The following is a 17,026-nucleotide window of genomic DNA, read 5'->3' on the forward strand; positions in this document are numbered from 1 at the left end:
TTAGGTTGAAGGTGTAAGGCCTACTTTACCTTCCTTATTTAGTGCATTGAAAACATAGGTCGGTAATTTAGCAGATGGGTGTGTTTATGTTTACACCTTACAGATCACCTTTCAAAAAACCATATGGGTTCAGAAGCTTTCATTAACATTACCTGGCTAACAAAGTGTTGGAAGTCTGAGGTGTAAAGTGAATGCTTTGCCGTCTTGGAAATGTTCCAAGGTTACTAGTAGAGTGTTGATTTTGTTGGTGAATGAAGTACTTTCTCACCCTCATTCTTTCCTTTAACAGATCGTGTTTCTTAGGGATTTCTTAGGGATAAGAATAATAACTAAGATCTTGGTGGATGTAAAAGGCTAATTGCAATCCTTATTTGTGCAAATAGTTCTGCATGAACACTCTCAGGCATGAGAGTGCTTAGCTGTAGAAGGCCAGAAGCAAGAAAAAGTTGCTTGACATACTATTGTGTTTTTCATATCACAGAATCATAGACTATCTCAAGTTGGAACGGACCCATAAGGATCATCAAGTCCAACTCCCTGCTCCTCTCAGGACTACCTAAGACTAAATTGTATGACTAAAAGTTTTTTCGGAACTGTCTATAGCTTTTTCATATATCAAATCAGTTAAAATTATTTAGCAAACAATGATTTTGCATTTAAGGAATTGTATCTACTTAGGGCTGAAATCTCAGTCAGGCTTGACTTTAAAGTTATAAATACACAAATGCTCAAAAAAAAAAAGCGGCTTTGGAAAAGTATCTGAGGTATGGTTGAAATAACTTGTCTAACCACCTATTGATTTGTTCTAGACAGTATTATAATTCTGTGAAACATCAAGATGTATTTTATGTTAAATAAAAATCTGAAAATTAACTTATAAAAACTTTAATGCAATTTTTATTTAATATAAAGTTAAAAAGTAGAAGACGTAGAGAAAGGACTGACATTGTTGTGCTTCCTTGTCTTCAAACAATTCTTTAAAACTCGAGGAAGAATGGAATTGTTTTCCTTATTTTCATGTTGGATACAAAACCAGTCTAAAATATGCAATCACAACCTGGCAAAAGCTTCAGAAAATATTAATCTTCAAGCTTTAACAGCAACAACATCAAAAAAGCTCTGCTAAAAAAAAAATGGTTTAGGATCCTTAACGGAAGTAAGATTTACTAGACTTTCATCAGTTCCATTTGTGATGATTAGTGAACTTCATCCTTAAGCTGAAAAATTTCTTGAGGCATAGTACTTCTTAAAATCAATTTTCAGAGTAAGATACCATGATTGTAATTAAAAGGGTTTCAATTGTATCATTTCTGATACTTCAGGAGATGAGTAGGTTTATCAGAAATTATCATGATCACTTGACCATACTTGAAATTCTTCGTGTTTTAATTAATCTGATATTGAAAGTTTATGAAGAAATATGGTTATTTTTATAGACATCCCCAAGAGCCTGATTGTGAGATGTGTATTTTTAAAGTAAGGTTTGCATTTCTTTTCCACAGCACTCTTAATGATTGCTATATCACTGTTAAGTCCTCATTGCTCTCCATTCTGGTAATACAAACTCTTAACAAAATTTCATTGAGATATGTTATTTTGTCTAAACTAAAACATAGATATACTTCACTGAAATACCAAAATTTGGCATGGATGATTGACATGCTTTGGTTCAGTTGAGCCTGGAACTGGAGTACTTACTAGATCACTTTGAATCAAATTGATCAGGGATTTGGAAATGAGTCTCCTAAGTCAGTCTTTAGCAGAAAGGACAATCATCCAGTTATTTCATCTAAGACTGGACACATTAGTACAGTCCAGTTTTCCTGAAAATGTTTTCTTTCAAAGTGAAATAAAACCAATGTTAAAATGTGTTAAGACAGTTTGAATAGAATAATTTTGAGTGTGTTTGCAAATTGTGGTATAGATTAACCTCAAATTTTGAAAATTGTCCCTAAATGGAGCTTTTGTTCTCTAGTAAATTCTAATTTCTAGTAACTGTCATGTAGAGCTCAGAATACAGTTTTGATTGTTATGCACAATGAGAGGAAAAATAAAATCTGTAAAATGATAATGGAAAGCTGAATTAATCAAAACTACAGTTAGTGTCAGTTTATGGCTTTGTAGATCAGTTTCTGTCATTTTCTGCAAGTTTGTATAATATGTAAATCAATGCATAGTTTTCCTGTTTTGGTTTCTTAGAGATAAGTGGAATAGAAAAATTATCAACCACATATCCATATTGAAACATGTCACTGAACAAACTGAAATAAACTGTGCTGTGTAGGTATTATCACTGGCAATACTGGACTGTTTTTATGTCCCAGAATGGAACCACCTAAAGTTATTATATACAGAAAGCTAGGCTCTATATTTAAAAAAGAAAAGAAAAGAAAAAAAAAAACCAAAAATCTAATCTCAGGAGGAACGTTGCTTTTTTTTTTTTTATTCTGATGGTACTGGTCAACTAGGAATAGCCTGGCATATTACTTTACATTATAGATCCTAGCACTTTGCAGATAGTCCATTCAGAGAAGTAATCTGTCCTTTCTAGAGTGTCAACAGCAATGTGAATTGGAACACTATGGGCTTAAATCTCAAATCGTTGATATCAGGGTAAATGAAGATATGTTATAATCTCAGCAAGGAAGAAAATAGGAGACTATTGAAAAGGGCTTGAATATGTATTTTTAATGTTTTAGATGAAATCAATTATTTTTCAAAGCTAGGAGGAAGCATCGCCTCATAGGTGTGAAGAGACCATGAAGATAACACATAATGGAAATATTAATATAAACTTTTCAAGCAAAATATCCCTCAGGACTTAGTACTCATGGGAAAGAAATACAGTTTTTTAAATCAGATGTTTTTAAGGAGCCAAACATCATATAATTTCTTTTTAAAAGTGAAACAAAGATTATCTACCCCAAAAAGCAGGAAATTGATATACTTCCAGTAAGGCAGAAGTTTTATCTTGCCACTGAATGTGCAGAGCACGGTTGCGGAGGCTGCAGCTTTGTCAGAGAGCTTCAAACATTTTTATTTATGACTATAACCCTTAGTGCCCTGCAAGCTTTTGGTCATAGTGTTTTCTTGTTTTATACCAGGTTGTAGGTCTGTAATATTTGGGGCTGATAACACATACGCTTCATTTCTAATTTTTTTTTTTAAATTTAATATAATTTTCATGCCCTCTTGCAATTCCTGCTTCACTGACTGGGAATCATTTTGTATTATGATTTTATATAAAAAAAGGGGGACATTCTGTCTTAGCATTGTTGGTTAGGTATTCTATACTACTTGTGAATAGGCAAGGGTAAAATTGTAGGAAATAATGGGAAATTGGTGAAAGACAATGTTGTGGTTAGACATATCAAAAGACAAATATTCCTATAAAAATATGAATTTTGAAGCTGGAAACTGAACAGGAATTGAAAATACAAACTCTTCTCCTTCAGTAAGCTTGCTGAGACTGTTGGCAAAATGACTGGGATTGCATTGACACCCTTCCAATAAATGTGTGCAACAGACAGTTTTTGAGCTTATGCTGGGACTGAAAGTAAGCCCCTTTTATTTCACTGCATAATTACTGGAAGTTATTAACAATTCATCTGCTGATACATGATAAAAACAAAACTGCTATGGATCAGTACATTTAATACAAATCTTCATATTATACTTATTGAAAAATATTTTCCTTGAATTTCACATACTTTGACAGTTGTAGCAAATACTCAAGATATTTGAAAGAAGAAATAATCCTACTTCAGGTATTTTTCTTACAGTGGAGTTGTACGTTTATTTTAATGCTGAAATCTTGTTTCTTTGTGTTTATGAATAGCAGTCAGCCTTTCCTTGTTATGTTTCCCATGTTCAATATTAATTATACACTTGTGAAAGATCTTTAAAATATAATCATCAAATAATGGTGATGCATATCTCTCTTACATACAGTTCTTCATTGTTGTGTTTATCTTCCTTTCTGTCTGCTACAAAAAGTAAAGCATTAAATAAAAATCTAATTATTCTGTATTCAATGTAATTTTCTGCCTGCAGAAAGTCCAAAAGTCCTCTCTTCCTTCTTGCCCCCTGGGTCATTTGAAATGTAAACTACAGTAGCTGAGAAGGCTTAGGAGCTGGAATTGAAGAATAACTCTTTTCAAGAAAATTGACTTTAAAATAATTGGACCCCTAAAGATAAGGTTGATAGATCTTCTCACTAATGTATTTTATGGTAGATACCATTGTAAATTGTGCCTTGCTATAATATTTCTTAAAATCAATGGTAAGATCATTGTGTTTACCTTTGAACAGCTACTGAAGGGCATGGTATGAAGGTGTGGCAGTAAGATGACTTTGAAACTTTCCAGTTCAGTGGTGGGTCTTTATTATTTGGGATTCACCCAAAAAGAGTAAATTTATGTGAACTCTTCTCTAATTTATTCAAGGTACCAATGGCCTTGAGAGGCTATTCCAACTTAGAAACTCATATTCCTGAGTTTACTAGCTGTTTGAGAGTGAGTGAGATCGAGCAGTTTCCAGTTGACCATCTCCACCAACTTTCTCTTTCTATGCTGCTAAAGTGGCATGAGGTCATGGGTGTGTTTATTGTAAATGGCATTGGCCATTTTGTGTTTATTCTCTAGCCTTTATTGCAGTTTTTCAGTTTGATAATACAAACATTTGCACACTTGTGGCTTTGATTTTTTTTGTGAATTATCCAGACCAAAAATACAGACATGAACGGCAGCAGACGGCAGTGCATCATGGTGTAAAGAGCATGAATTCCGAAGTCATATGTCAGGGGTCAAAATAAAATTCTGTTTGTATATTAACTCCTGGTTTTTATTGTGAGGTATGTCTTATTTGTTGCATTGCTGGCCTTCTAGAAAAGGTGTTTATTCTGTATAATGAGAAATGAAAGACTAACTAGTAGTGTTTACTCCAAGTGTAGCAATCTGTGAGTTTTTTTATAAAAACTTATGACAATACTATAATATACTGATTTTTGAAAATGAAGTGACTTGAGAGCACAAATCTCAGTGTTTTGGAAAATTCACTGCTCTGTATTTTTACAGAAGAATTTTGCCCTGTTTCCTTTATTTAGGGACCAGGTGCCACTGTACGTATAGTCTACCTACAGGCAAATCCTACCTATAAAGGAGGAAAACAGCAATCTAGACATGTAGAATTGATGGGTTTGTATTTGAGCAGAGAATTTACTAAAAAAGCTTAGTTAAAAAAGCTAAGTAGCTAGTTAAGTAAGAATATTTAATTGTTAGACTATTTTAATTAGAGGAATAAAATGGTGACATTATTAAATTGCTTTGCAAGTGACACAAGATCAGAAGTTTTATTGATTTCACTCTAATTTTTTTTTTTTCTAACTTGGTATAATACCCAGCTTGAACACATACAACTGAAACATCCCATCGCATTTTCATCAGACAAAGAATTCTGTATAGGGAACCAGTACAGATATTCTTAATGCCCAATAAGAAAGGAGTTAGTCTTATGCTCTCTGCTCAAGATTGCTTTCATTAGTGAGTACCAGAATTATTCCTATGAGAAGTGAAGGCAAGGCAGTGTAAATTCATATCCTGGTGTACGGTACTTCCTTTTGCGTGCAAGTGGTGGGACACAAAGCTTAAAGTAAACCAGAAGTCTTGTTGTAAGGCTCTTACTTCAGAGTAGGTGACTGGGATTGGTAAGGTATCACACCTGTGACAAAAAGCCTTTGTTCTGTGTTCAGTGTCTTCCAGTAGGTTTGTATTTTGTAAGAAGGCAATTTAAGATGTCTTAGAAAAACAGATCTTGCATATTTTTTGAAAGCAAAATAGGAGGTGTAATCTCATTCTGTAAATTATTAGAGAGTTAAAAATTCGGACTATGCTGATGGCAAGTCTTATAAAATCAGATGACCAGTTACTTTGAGCCAGTGTTGTTTATTTGGGTGTAGATTTAAATGAGAAGAAAATGCAAGTACTTGATATGTAGAATTATAATTTGCTTATATATACGATTATGATTCTGTATGTTTTCCAAACAGGATAGGACCTGATTTGATATAAATTTTGAAAAAGTCTAGAAAGAACCAAACTACTTTTGATTTAGAATATAGCCATTCTATGAAATAAATTCCATAGCTAAACTCCTCTTTCACCTGCTTTAAGACTTTTCCTTTGTAAAACTTTATAAGATAGCAACAAAGAATGTGATAATGTCACACTCTCTTGCACACATATACACAAAGTTGGGATAAATCAGATTTAAGCTTTGTCTTAATACATTGCTTGATGTGGCTTTATGCTGTAGCTAAGTTATGTGTATAATTTTCTTTAAAGGCTGCAGCTAATTCTTGTTTGAATTATAAAGGTTTGCAGGTGACCTTTAAGAATAGCCATATTGGCTATAGTTTCATCTTAGCTTATTTCAGCAGAAAGTATTGCTGACTTTGTAATGCTGTAACAATTGGGACTGCTTACAGTTTCTGAAACCAATTGTTTCATAATTTACTCTTTACCACAAAAGAGTTTTTCTAGGTTTTGCCTAAACTAGGATTGCTTAGCTATTCTTGGTATTCTATTGTATTTTACTGCCAATGTGTTCTCAGTTTAAATGCTGCTGACATAGCAAAGTAAGCAGCTTTTGCTGGGGTAAGTAATTCCAATATGCCATAAGCATAAGAAGGTTTGTGCTGGCAAAACTTCGTTTTGTCCACGTGATTGCTGTTACATTAGTTGCTCTTTCTGGGAGTCTGTGGTGTTTAAATGACCTTGTTTACATCCAGGATTGTTATACCCACATCAGCAAAATTCTGTTTTACAGGCATGATGTAAGCTTTTAATTTAACTGGTACATTTAGCCCTGGAAAATGAACCTCAAATATAGTAACTCTTCCTATCTGTAATCCTGGGACTTTCTTATGACCCGCCTGTGTCCAAGGCGCCATAACTGTCCGTTTAAGGGTTGTTAGATGGCACAGGAGAGAATAGTGTTCAGGTTCTCCTGACCTCTGTAGGGAACTTGTTGGGATTTCCCTTGCATGTGGATATTTTTTCTATCAACTTAATAAGAAGAGAAATTGTCCTTAAGTTCAGGCTTCTGAACTTAGAAATAATGAGTTTCTTTCCTTATATAAACTCTTCTTTCTCTCTCAGAATGTATGGCGTTTTCTGTTGGTGTAACTTGTGCTTTTACACATTTCTGTATGCAAGAAAAATGGAACAAATTTGGTTGAACGAGGCTGTTACTTAGCTACGTTAAAATGTTCATATAGGTGCATACAATTATATTGTTTTGTTAGGCTTTGACCAATTTAGTGGTTGTATTTTACTTGTCTCTAGGTCTGCATGCTAGTCCTGTACAATGTAATAAATCTTCTTATGCTCAGCCCCCGCTCCCATTCTGACTTCATATAGATTCTATATAATCATCTTTATTACAATTAGGTGAATGCAAAGATCAGAGAAATAGGAAAACAATACAAAATAGGAAACCATTATTTATACTTAATGCGCATATATGACTTCTAAGTAATTCTCAGTTCTTCATAAATATGGTTGTTCTCTTAGCATGGCTTTCATTCCTTATTACTTCATTGTATTTCCTTTACATAACGTGATTTCAGCAAATATGAACAACCAGGGCTCTGATAGGTGACATTAATCTAAATGAAGCATTTTATGATTTTATGACCCTTGGATGTTTGTTCTAGCCCCCTTTCAATTTTCTCATTAAGTTAATTGAAGAGAATGTGCAATTCCTTTTAGTTGCTTCAGTTCACAGTCTAGTGCTTTAGCTTACACTATCCATAAAAATAATACCTTCTCCTCTTTCTTGCTGGACATGAATAAAAACTCTCAAATGGAAACATGTTATTTTAGGAACATATGCGTTCTTTTTAACATATAGTTTACCAAACAGAATTAATCTGATTATTGTTGTACCAGAAGCCAGTATAGGGTACTACACAGTAAAGCTTCAAACGTGAAGCTGAATGCTTTAGTCAAATACAACTCCTGTTTATTCATAGAGAACTATATGATATAATTTGTATTTTTAACTGATATACTACTTGCAAGACAATTTTGTAGTATGTTCCATGCTGAGTTCCCTGAATAAGTGTGCAAAAGCATCTGCCTTATGTTGAGCGTACAGTCATAGTGAACATCCTCAACACTTTCAGACATGCTCTCTGTGCTTGGGTTCTGCATTTATTACGTGGACTTCATAATATAGTCTTATAGCTGTATCACAAGGCTAAAACCTACCTAATGTTTATGAAGCACTTCAGTAATGTTATAAAGACACAAGAGAAAATCTTTGAAACACACAATTTGGTGTTCTAGGTGGTGTTTGGTGAATAGGCATCTAGTACAGTGTGTAAGGAAAAGGGAGAATCATTCTTCAAATTAGACAGTATAATACAGGAAGAGTATGTAATCATATAATTCGTATGTCATTGTAGTGTTTGTGAGAGAAACACATGCTTTACTAATAAAAGTGTTTTGGGTTCTAAGAATAGAAAAGGCTGCATTAAGGTAAGGTATTACTGTTTTTTGAGAATATTCTTATAAATATGTGTATATATATATATATGCTGGTTTGTATCTGATTTTGAAATTCAGGAGAATATAGCTAAATTATTTTGGGTAACCACTCCTCAGTATTGTCAAGAGAAGTGACTGACAGATGTATCATATGAATATGTTAAACCCAAGAAGTTAGTTAATGTAGCATGCTTTAAAAAACACAGCATATTTATAATTTCACTATGTGCATTGAGTCTATTAATTCAAATTATTTAATGGTGCACACTGACTGTTTCATAGTATGTATAGTATTATATTTCTGAATTTTGATTAATTTCTGCCATTTAAAAATATTAATTTAATTACTGTTCCACTCACCTGAATTGCATCAGTGAAGCAGACCTAGAAGTAATTTCCAAAGCAGTATAACATTGGTGTTTCTATTTAATAGCTGAAGTGGAGCTCATCTCTGAGAGCTAGTCAAAGGCTGAGGTTCTGGGTCATGGATTTTGGCAACAACTATTCTACTACTCTGCTTCTTTTGTGAGTTTAGTGTGTTAAATAAGAATTCACTTCCTCTCTTTTAAAATAAATCTTAAAATATGTTTTTACAGCCTTGTGGAAGAAATCCATCTTTTTCCAGTTCTTTTACAAGTCATCTTGGTAAGAAATTTTTTTTTATTTATATAGACACTAATAGATAGGTATCATATCTCCCAAATCATGTCAAACTAGTATGTAAGTTTAATAAGGCATGTTGATAAAATAATAAGATGTTGATAAAATGAAATTGGACAGTTTATCAATACAAAAGAATCTAGTGTAAGCAGACGTGTCTGTGGTTCTCACCAACTATCTACTGTATAAAAAATTTCTTTAAGATAAATACTTTTTTCTTTTTTGAACAAAATAAAAATCTGAAAAATAGAATTAATGAGCTTGATCCTTAATTAGAACTATATATTTGCCCAACCCGAGCAACAAATGCTGAGGAACTTGCATTTTAACCCAAATTTGCATCAAACCCGAGTTTGACTATGATAATGCCAATTCCCACTATTTGCTTTTAGAATTTCTTTCAATATAAAGTATCAAGGATATGATTTTTGGATAGTCACATGCTAAATTTCCATCCCTAAGTAGGATCTGCCACTTACGAAGACCATGAAAAAATGGTGATGGTCTTGTGTCTCTGGAGTGTTGCAAAACAAGTATGTTAATGGAGAAGAAAAATATGTAGGCTAGTTTGGAAGCTGGGTACTGTGCTATCCACTAGCCTTCTCATGGCTAAATTCCACAATCTCGTGTTTATTTTTTTTCAATCTTTTTGTTCATGTTGTATCAGGTAAGTGTCCTGTCATGTAAGCATGCTCCTGATGAATACTAAATACACATTATAAATAAATATGCATAATTTATGCAGTGCTGGCAGATTGCATACTTGGTTTTGTATCATTCTTGAAATTCAATGTTACTCAGGGTAGATGTTAATAAATGTGATTCTGAATCAACTTTGATTTTTCCTTTCTTAGATTTAAGTATTTTAATGTCTCTTCCTTTGCAGTGATTTATTTCACTGCCTATCATTTTAAATCTCTTTAATACCGCACGCCCAGATAAGCCCTTTTTTATTAAAGAACCTCTTTAGTGATGATAGATTTTTCCATAGCATACAGAACACAGGGTTTATGCTATTTTGTGTACGTATATGTACAAATCTCTTCTTGTAATAAGTATTAACAATAAAACCAACTTTTTACAGTGTTTCATAAATAGTTTTGACCTAGTATAAATACTGCTTTTAGGTAGTAACAAAAGAGGAACACAGTAAAATATGAAACTCAAATGTTTCATGTTAATATCGGCAAATATGGAATTAATGTTTGAAACATCTCCAGGTCTTGGAATCTTGAAGTTTAACTGCCTGTATATGCACACACACATACGCACACACACACATATATATACACACATATATGCGTGTGTTAGTGTATAGCTATGAGTATTTGAGCATGGTTATGATCTCAAGAAATACTCTGAGATCTTGAAAAGCTTTTTATAACATATCTATAGTCATGGTATTTAAAATGTTTGTATGTCACGCCATGTAAGTAGGGTAAGGTGGAGTCAGTCATAAATACTCCCTCTTGGCATCCCTGCGCACAGTTTGACCTCATGAGTTCTAGAAATAGTTTTTTGGTGAGTAAAAAGCAGCTAAGCTCAAGATAGTCTTCATGACTAGTGGTCTGTGAAGGTTTCATAGCTCTCTTAAACCTCTATAGCTATCTTGGAGCTTATGGTTAGAGTTGTGAGGAAAAAGCTTATAGCTTTTAGGGAGGAAAAAAAAAAAGAAATCCCCTTTGAATATGCTTTGTTCAGGAAGGACACCTGTAGTGGCTTCAGTTGCCATATATAGCAGTCAAGCTTTAACAGTGCACTGGCTGTCAGCTGTGGTCTTGGTTGGCTTCAAGGGATGTGAGGCCCTAAATAGGTTGCCTCCTTACTGTTCCCCTGTTTTCCCTACAGAAGAGTGAATTCAGCAAAGGAATGTTAGGCAATTGGGAAGGCTCAGGAGCCAGGACTAATCAGACTGGAAGAATTAATTGTTAGGTTGTTTTTCCTCATGAACAGAACAAATTAGCAAACTCCTTCATTATAAGTTTCTGAAATAATTTTCATGGTCATATGAATGAAGGGAGCTGCATATCATTTACTTCCCATTACTGTCCATAAACTAGTCTTTAGCTAGGTTTATACTTCTATTGGTTTCAAGAAACAGCACAGATCAGTAACATCGAGCCCTGTGTTGTTGTACCTAGAATTTTACCAGACCCTAAACTATTGAATTTGAATTACGTTTCAGTCAATACACTATTTCGTACTGTTGGTAAGTTAATGTAGAACTATTACTATCAAGTTAAAGAAATATCATTAGTACTTCATAATTTCCTATGCCGAGACCAAATGTCCAATGTATTTTCTATGTATCACTAAATGTAGCTCATGTTATTTCCGGCGATGCCACTGACAGGACATTGACTCCTTTAGGCTCTGAAAGGAAATAACGTAGGCTCAGAATTGGAAAGTATCTCCAGCAGGAGTCTTCATTTCTAGACTGTGCTACAATCAAAGTGGGATTGAATGTACTAGCTTTATTCTACCTATCACAGCAGTGAGGACACGATGGCTTGATGCCCAGATACTGGGCAATTCACAAGATATAGGTTTTAATGTGACTGTTTGTCACTGTTCACTGATGTAGAGTTGCACTACCTCATACACTGCACTCCCCTGTGTTGTGGTCTAAGCAATAACACTGAGATTTGGCAATTTCTTACCCTCTATCGTGTATGTGGACCAGTTAGATCTCTGAACTCAGCTGAATCATACCAAATGTATCCTTTCATGTAATTTATGACTGTGATTCTGTAAATGTTATAGTTGCCAAACAAAAGGAACTGGATCAGTGAAAAAGGCTGTTACTGTCTACCTAAAAAGTTGTTCTAAGGGAATAGCTATTATTTTTATTTACCCGAGCTAGGTTTTAGTTACTGATCTATTAGTAAGAGGTTTTAAATACAGTTGCCGTTCCCCTGGAAACCCTCAACACTCGTTTATCACTCAACACTTAGTTACATTTAGGAAATGCAAATTAATAGTGTACTTTGTGAATATGTAAAAGACCTGGATACAGTTCTTCGCTGCAAAACTTAAGAGGGGAATTTCATGTTACACCTGAATGCAAATTAATTTCATCAGTACCCTGATGCCAGATTCTAGTGCTAGTGGTTACATAGATTATGAGTACTTCTACAAAGCAATATGAAGGTATGTCTGCAATATGAATAGGCATTTGTCTTGCTATAGTGTCTAATGAGATCAGTGAAGATGTAGTGATGTGTATCTGTGGAAAAAGGGAAACGTGTTGACAATACATGAGTATACTCAGGACAGTAAGTGATTGGAAAACAGGATGAAAGCTGGCATCATAATGTGCAAAATTTAAAAGGTGCAAACTCCTCTTGGTAACAAGATTAAAAATAATGAGCCAAATTCCATGGTGATGTAAATTATGCCAAAAGGTGGGTTTATGTAAGGTATAAATATGAAATGCTGCTGTTGATGAAGTAGAAGGGATTGTAGCAGGAAAAGTTACTGTGGGATATGTTTCATGTTTTACTTTCTTGCTGCCTTTTTCTGCTACATCCTTAGTATTCTGTTTCTAATATATTTTACTATGTCAAACCTGTGATCTATCTGAAATATCAGTATATTAGATACAAAATATTCTTTTTGAGTATTATGTTATAATGCTGGAGTGAGGTTAATAGAGGAGTTGGAAGTGTTTTACTCCCATATTTATAAATTATGGCTATTTGTATTTTAGATTGCTGCCAAGTTTTTGCTGAGTAGCTAGCAATGAAGTTGGTATATATGTTACTTTCTGTGCTACGTTATGTTTTAGAGGGGGCAGGACAGGGACCCTCCACACATCATAAATGTTACCTGGCCTTCCTTTAGGGTTGTCTGAATCTAAGCTATTGCATAGAAAAGAAATTCTGTGTAGTTGGTGAAATTCTATTTTTCTGCTGATAAATTTTAAAACTAAAGCTAATGATGCTTATGATTAGGAGCTCAGTGCTATCCTCTTTTTAAAGCTCAGTAGTCAATTGTGTGCTTATCCTATTAAAATCTCTAGAGTAACTTTTAATCACGCTAGCATCTTACAGACTTCAGTTTTTGCTGTCAAATGTTTTTTGCAACATTCTGTATTTTAATGGTCAGTGATCACATGAAAAATGGCAACATGGATTTAAAAGCATACCCTTTTCATAAAAATGACTTTATAGTAAGGTTGAAAGTTATTGTATTTATAAATGATATCTTATTATTAAATACCATCAACCAATGGTAGATAGTGTCTTAGTGTCTAAACTGTACAATCTAATTTAAAGGTAAAAATATAATCATTATTTTATTTATACTGTTGATCTATCCTTAACACAAGCAAGTCCATATCTTTTATTCACATTTTTTGAAATAATTAAAATTAATTTTAAAATTACAAATTTTAATTTATTTTCCTTTAAATACAGTGGAAAGCTGTTACTATGAAAACACAAAATATGTTTCTTTTTGTAGTCATATTCATATATATTTGTATATTTTTCCTAGTTGTGTCTAGGTTTGAGGTTTTGTACTGTCCCTATGTATTTTTGGACTGCTATATGAGTCCATGTTAAAAAGTTTAATTACATAATTGGACATCTTAAACTAAATGAGCTTGTATACTGTTCATGTTTTTGATTGACTGCAGTAAACCGGTGCTTGATTGCTCAAAAAATGCTTCAAAATCATTGTCATGCTGGCAGACACTGATCCTCTTGGAAGCTGTGCTTTGCTCACTTTGTTGTAATTGCAGTTGAAAATCAAGTTCATTATTGCATTGAGCACTAAGGAAGAGAGTGTGAGCTAGGCATGATTATAAGAAGAATTGTAACAGTTACATCAAAATTAGTTAAATGCGTTCATACTTTAAAAGAAGAAACAAGCCACTCCAGTTTTATTTGGGTAACACCTTCTTTTCAAGAAAGCTAATAATTTTGCAGAAATTTTGTCTAAATAAGGGATACATAGCCATGTATAACTAGATGGCTTTGATTTTTTAAAAAATTAAAAGTAATTTTAACTGAAGCCCTTCAATTAAAAAAAAAAAGTTGTGAGAAAGAAGACGTGTAGCAGCCAAGTGGAATCAGTGGTTGGATTTTATATTTCATTTTGAATTTCAATTGGAAGAAAAAAAATCAAACTACAGGAAATGGTTATGGTCAGAGATTCCACTCATTGTGATCCAGTTAAAGCAACGAAGCCACCCACTTAGAACCATTTAAAAATAATACTTGTTTTCTGACAAGCCTTTCCTGTGAAAATACTATTTAAAAAGGAAAAAACACTGGAGAGGAAAAGCAGGAGCTTCATCATTCCTGTTTTACTTGGTTTCTGTTTTCTACTGGGGACTGCAGTCAAATATCATTCGAGGGAAGAAGGTGTTTTTCTGTTTAGCAGCCACATGGATGATGGGTATAGAGGAACATGTATCACAGGTTATTGCAACAGTTGAAGCATTAGTTTACTTTTGTCTGCTAAACTAAGCGCCTTTTAGTCCAGCGTGGTGCACACTTTGTTGGTTGTCTAGAAGAATGGGGAGCATATTTCTAACTCTTGCAAGTACTTGTAGAACATTCAGGATGGATACTTGAAACAGAAGAGTAGGAGACTCTTGTTCTTATATTCTGTAGAGAGTACAAATTTATGCTGCCAAACTCATCTGCTGGAGAAAATTAGGATAGTGAATATGGCAAATTATATAAGCTGTAGCACTTGGTGCGAACAGGCAGTTGGTCCTCTGTGCTGTAAATGAGCTTTGAGCTAAAGTCCCTCTTTAAGCTCTGTGCTTGCATGAGAAGATTGATACTGGTAGTAACTGATAGCTATCAACATTTCACTCCAGTCTGCTGGCATACTCAATCCTTAATTTAGCCTCAGCCCTCTATTAAAAAAAAAAAAATCAACACAAAGATATCTGGGAATGGTTAAGCAACATATGTTTTAAAGAACAGGAAATAGTATTTATTTTAATAGCTTTGTGTGTGGTATTCCTGTTCCTGGCTGTGTATTCAATGCTGTTATAAAAAAGTTAAATGCAATGACTCGTTTTCGTGTATTTCATCTGCTCATTACTGCTTTTAGGGAAAATCTGCATTTATAAGGTATCTGAAATTAGATTCTCAGAGTGATGATTTTTTTTTTTTTTTGTGTGTGTGTGACTTCTACAGGATGGGCATTAGTTATAGTTAGGAACCTTAAATTTATCCATAATTAATATCTCTATTTTTTTTCTGTTTGTGAAATATGCATATTTCCTAAAATCTACTAGATTTAATAGTCAAATTGTATGCTGTGGCAGTATATGTAAAACTGCTGTGACAGATTAAGAATGTAATCTATGCAGATTTCTGAAAGTGAAAATGCCAAAATCCTATTTTAATGAGTGGTTTATAAAACAAAATAATTGCTTGTTTTGAAAGAGATTTAATATCCAAAGATGGATTAAGGAGAAACTAGTGAAAAAGTGTTAGACTATCTTAGAATTTATATGTTTCGAATGATAAAAAATTATGAGATACAGTTTAAAGAAGACAAATGTAATGCAAATGTAAAAATTACTGTGAGTAGAAGAACGCTTTAGCAATGAGTATGGTCTAAATCTTTTCCAAACTGACAAATTTCTTACCAATGTGTTGAAGTATTTTATCAACATTTAGGAAGGTATTATATTTATTCTCTTTTTAATGCTAAATCAAATGAATAGGAGTGTTTCTAAAGACTGAAGAATATATTATAAAAAGCAGTAGGGTACAGTATGTTAATTTCCAGTTTTCAAGGAATAAAATATGGCTCCTCTGGTAGAAATGTTGTTTTTTTCATTACTCTGTTAACTTGCTTAAACACTTTAGTTTAAGGATGAGATGCCTGAGACTACTTATGTCTTTTAAATTGCTGACTTGAAAACAGTGTATACTTAGAAGGGATAAGCTTGCATATCAGAATGTGTACTCTTGGAAATAAACATATGTAAGTGTAACTGTCTTGAGAATTTTTTAGCAGGAAGAAGAATCTTACTAAAAGATTTTCAGAAATAGATTTTATTTTTTTGTGAGTAATCTTTCAGTCAGGAGTTTCTGGGGAAGTGTTTATATATCTATACATCTGTAAATGTTTGATTAGTGTTGAATCAGGTTGTTAATCTGTTATGGTCAGTAGTTCTCTGCAAATATTAACTCTGTACACAGAGTGAACTCTCAACAGTTTTGTTTTATTGATGTGTAACTATCGTCTTCTTAACTGATGACAACAAAACTATTAGAAGCCAAAATGCATGGTATAAAAGCCATTTCTGATTGTGGTTAATAATGAGAATCCATGGTATGTGATTTGTTTCCCCAGATATTGTTAGATGATATGCAGTGGTTTTCCATATGGATAAAGCAATCAGAATCATGAATATCTCAAGTTGAAAGGGACCCATAATGATCGTCGAGTTCCCCTCCCTGCTCCTTGCAGGACTACCTAAAACTAAACCAGATGACTAAGAGTGTCATCCAGATGCTCCTTGAACTTTGACAGGCTTGGTGCCGTGACCACTTCCCTGGGGAGCCTGTTCCAGTGACCAACCACCCTCTTAGTGAAGAACCTTTTCATAATGTCCAATCTCAACTTCCCCTGATGCAGCTTCATTCCATTTCCTGTGTCCTATCGCTGGTCACCAGAGAGAGGAGATCAGCACCTCCCCTTCCGCTGCCCCCCTTGAGGACGTTGTAGACTGCGATGAGGTCACCCCTCAGCCTTCTCTTCTCCAAGCTGAACAAACCAACTGACCTCAGCTGCTCCTCTTAAGTCTTGTCCTTGAGACCTTTCACCATCTTGGTTGCCCT

General features: G+C 33.9%; 1 protein-coding gene across 8 annotated transcripts in view; it reads left to right on the forward strand.

Annotated features, from left to right (window-relative positions):
- The window catches only part of ULK4 (unc-51 like kinase 4), a 256,096-nt gene that overhangs the window by 118,361 nt on the left and 120,709 nt on the right, over nucleotides 1-17,026 (forward strand). For all 8 annotated transcript variants that reach the window (XM_072853762.1, XM_072853760.1, XM_072853764.1 and 5 more), the window contains one exon: nucleotides 9,146-9,194. In XM_072853762.1, the coding sequence (XP_072709863.1) occupies nucleotides 9,146-9,194 (49 nt within the window). The remainder of the gene's footprint in view (nucleotides 1-9,145; nucleotides 9,195-17,026) is intronic.

The sequence above is a fragment of the Ciconia boyciana genome, chromosome 2 (assembly GCF_034638445.1).
Source record: "Ciconia boyciana chromosome 2, ASM3463844v1, whole genome shotgun sequence".
NCBI classification, from domain to species: domain Eukaryota; kingdom Metazoa; phylum Chordata; class Aves; order Ciconiiformes; family Ciconiidae; genus Ciconia; species Ciconia boyciana.